Source organism: Mus caroli, unplaced genomic scaffold (assembly GCF_900094665.2).
Source record: "Mus caroli unplaced genomic scaffold, CAROLI_EIJ_v1.1 scaffold_16833_1, whole genome shotgun sequence".
NCBI lineage: Eukaryota > Metazoa > Chordata > Mammalia > Rodentia > Muridae > Mus > Mus caroli.
Genome location: NW_018389517.1, coordinates 12,978 through 16,620, shown reverse-complemented (window position 1 = coordinate 16,620; position 3,643 = coordinate 12,978). Strand labels below are relative to the sequence as shown.

At 32.5% G+C, this 3,643-nt stretch overlaps 1 protein-coding gene across 1 annotated transcript; it reads left to right on the top strand.

Moving 5' to 3' along the window:
- Positions 1 to 275: 275 nt before the first annotated feature.
- Positions 276 to 2,320, top strand: LOC110288139 (zinc finger protein 383-like; the record flags this gene model as incomplete). Its single annotated transcript, XM_021154575.1, is given in 3 exon segments — positions 276 to 453; positions 530 to 731; positions 734 to 2,320. Coding segments are annotated over 3 exon segments (1,967 nt in total), but the record flags the coding sequence as incomplete, so codon positions are not given.
- Positions 2,321 to 3,643: the final 1,323 nt, after the last annotated feature.

Sequence of the window (3,643 nt, the reverse complement as noted above, 5' to 3'; positions counted from 1 at the left end):
TATCAGTGGGTGATAGTTGCAACAATTTAATTTCAAATTATCTGTTATTCTGATGACTTGCATATATATTACAAAGCCTGCAATATATTTAATGAAATATGTTCTAACATCCATTACATTTATGATATTTGTTTCCTTGGGACAAAGTTGTGCACTTCTATGTTAACACACTTTTGCTATAATCCTTGGATTAGTGCTAGTTGATACATCACGTATATATATTATTTTCACACAACTCCAACATGACACATAGTGATTTGCTTTATTACTTTCAGCATTGGATTGCAATCGTACCAAGAAGCTACTCCCAAAGGTGTGTACACAAAATTATTTTCAGAAAGAAATAACACCAAGATTTGGACTCAATGGTCTTTTCGACCTATATAGAAAGAAGTTCTGGGAATATAGAGCTGGCAGTGAGAAGCATGAAATATGTAATTATGAAAATGATCTCCTGGCAAAACACCTCTCTAATTTCTGAAAAGAATAACAAAGTTATAGAAATTCTTGAGAGAAGTCANTCTAGCTCACTCCCATTTTTACAGTTGGATGCTTCTTTAGGAAAATTTTTACAACTTTTGAAATGCAACTCTNGTCTACAGAGAAATACAAAAACATTAAAGAGAGATATTTGGGTGAATAAACACACTTCCCTGAAGCATTTACCAAGTAGTATGGTATTAGACAATACTACAATACTTTATGAAGAAAGGAGATTTTGGAGAAGAGAAAAAAAAATACTGATTATCATCAATGTGAAAGATATTTCTCTAAAAATATATTATGTCTCCCTCAACCATTAAATCGAGTTTATGACAAGTTCTACCATTTAGATCAACATAAGAAAGTGTCTACATATGCAGTGAAACTTGGAACATATCACATGGGAAGCAGTTGTGGGAACACCAACAGAGTAAATGATAATAACATAGGCTACATTAAAAACCCTTTTCTGAAGTATTACCAAAACAATCAACTTGGAGGGATTTTATACCAAGGTAATAACATATTATATGATTCTCATCATGAAACAATTCTAAGTAAAAACGTGATAAGTAAATGTATTTCAGAAAATTATTATAACCATGATAGTAGACAGGCTAGGTCTAATCACTGCTCTCAGTCAATTTTGCAACAGCAGGACCATACCACAGAGAACCTTTATGACATTTTAAAAGAATCCTTAATTCTTCAGGTTTATAACAGAACATGGACTAAAGGAGATACNAACAGATACACATGTGATACATACAGGAATGCCTTAATTGAATCATTATACTTAGAGAGAGATAATATAAAACACATTAAAAAACTTTTCCAGGACCCAGGATATGATAAGTCCTTGAATTTCAATTCCAATATCATTCAGTATGATTCAAACCATAATGAAAGGGGAATTCAGAATGCCAGAGTACATATATACAGTTTTTGTAATGTGTCAGATCTCTTGGGACATTCAAACTTATCAGTTGAAGAAAAACACTCAAAATATAAAACACCAGGGAAATGTTCCAGTAAACCCTCAGGCCTTATGGTATTTGAAACTAGAGGAAAATCATGGAAATCATGTATGCAATGTGGCAAGTGCTTTGCTCAGTACTCAGCTCTTCAAAACCCTCACAGAATCCATACTGTAAAGAAACCTTTCAGTTGTAAGGAATGTTCAAAATCATTTACTTGGTCTTCAAAACTTCAAGATCACGACAGAATACACACTGCACAAGAACTTTATAAATCTAATAAGTGTGGGGAATCATTTATCCAGTCATCAAATCTTCTAGCTCACCAAAGAATTNATACAGGAGACAAACCCTACAAATGTAATAAATGTGGTAAATANTTTACCCGGTCTTCAAATCTTCAAGTGCATCAGAGAGTCCACACAGGAGACAAACCTTACAAATGTAATAAATGTGGGAAATCATTCACACAGTCCCCAAGTCTTAAAATTCATCACAGAATCCATACAGGTGACAAAACTTACAGATGTAATGAATGTGGTGAATATTTTATTCGGTCTTCAAATCTTAAAGTTCATCAGAGAGTCTACACAGGAGACAAACCATACAAATGTAATGAATGTGGGAAATCATTTACACAATCTTCAAGTCTTAAAGTTCACCACAGAATCCATACAGGAGATAAACCTTACAAATGTAATGAATGTGGGAAAAGCTTTATACAGTCCTCAGATCTTAAAAATCACTACAGAAGCCACACTGGAGTCAAACCTTACAAGTGTAATGAATGTGGGAAAAGCTTTAGACAGTCCTCAGATCTTAAAAATCACTACAGAATCCATACTGGAGACAAACCTTAAAAGTGTAATGAATGTGGGAAATTATTTTTTCCATTCTTCATATCTTCAAGTTCATCACAGCATCCACACAGGAGACAACCTTACAAGTGTAATGAATGTGGAAAATATTTTACNTGGTATTCAAGTCTTAAAGTTCACCACAGACTTCATACTATAGACAAACCTTATAAATGTAATAAGCATGGGAAATCATTTACACNATTCTGAAAACTTCATGCTCACCACAGAACAGACACTGAACAGGAACTGTATAAATCTGATAAATGTAAAAAATTATTAACCCAGTCATCAAGTCTTCTACTACAACAGAATCCATACAATAGACAAACCTTACAAATGTAATGAATGTTTCATGCCTATTACCTAGTCCTCATTTCTCCAATTCATCAAAAAATCCACACTGGAAAACAACCTTATAGGACTAATGCATGTGGAAAATCATTTTCCTGCTCCTCAAATCTTCAATTTCACTAGAGAATCCATACAGGAGACTAACCTAACAAATGTAGTAAGTACATAATTAGTTTCCCAAGTCCTCAAGTCTTCAACCTTTTCACAGAGTCCATCCTAAGGACAAAACTTTCAAATATAGTGAATGTTAACGATCCTTTACCCTGTTCTCAGCAACTCTAATGTATATGTGAAATCCATTTCCTGCTCCACAAATCTTCAAGATAACTACAGAATCCATACTGCAAACAAACATTACCTATGTAAAGAATATAGGAAGTCCTTTACACAGAAATCATACTTTCAAACCTCTCCTAGCATGCATACTAGAGACAAACCATAGAAATGTAAAGAATATGGCAAATCATTTATCATTTTCACAAACTCTAGACCATATAGAAGATCTATGCAATAGACTAACTTGATAAGTAATCACTGTCCTAGTATTAATACAGAAACCTATTTACAATGAGAAGCATATTTGTAAGAATTTAAATAACGTTGAAACCTTACTCAGAGAACTCCCACAGGAAAGCCCTATATTTTATTAGGAATTGGAAAATTTTACATTGAACACAGCTAATATTCATCTTGAGTAGTTATTTAGAAAACAAAATATGAAAAGTTCTCACCCAATATCAATCTGACATCATTAATCGATGATGAATATAGAATTCAGGTTCAAACAAAACTAGAAAAGTAATGTTTTAAAATGTAAGTATTTAAGCCACAATAATATAAATATCTTTATACAAAACTGTTGCATAATGTTCTGTATAGTATAGCATTTTTGAGAGATATCCTACGTGAATATTATTTTATTATTAGTCTTTGAACATTTTATAAAATATATATTATAGTTAATATTTAATC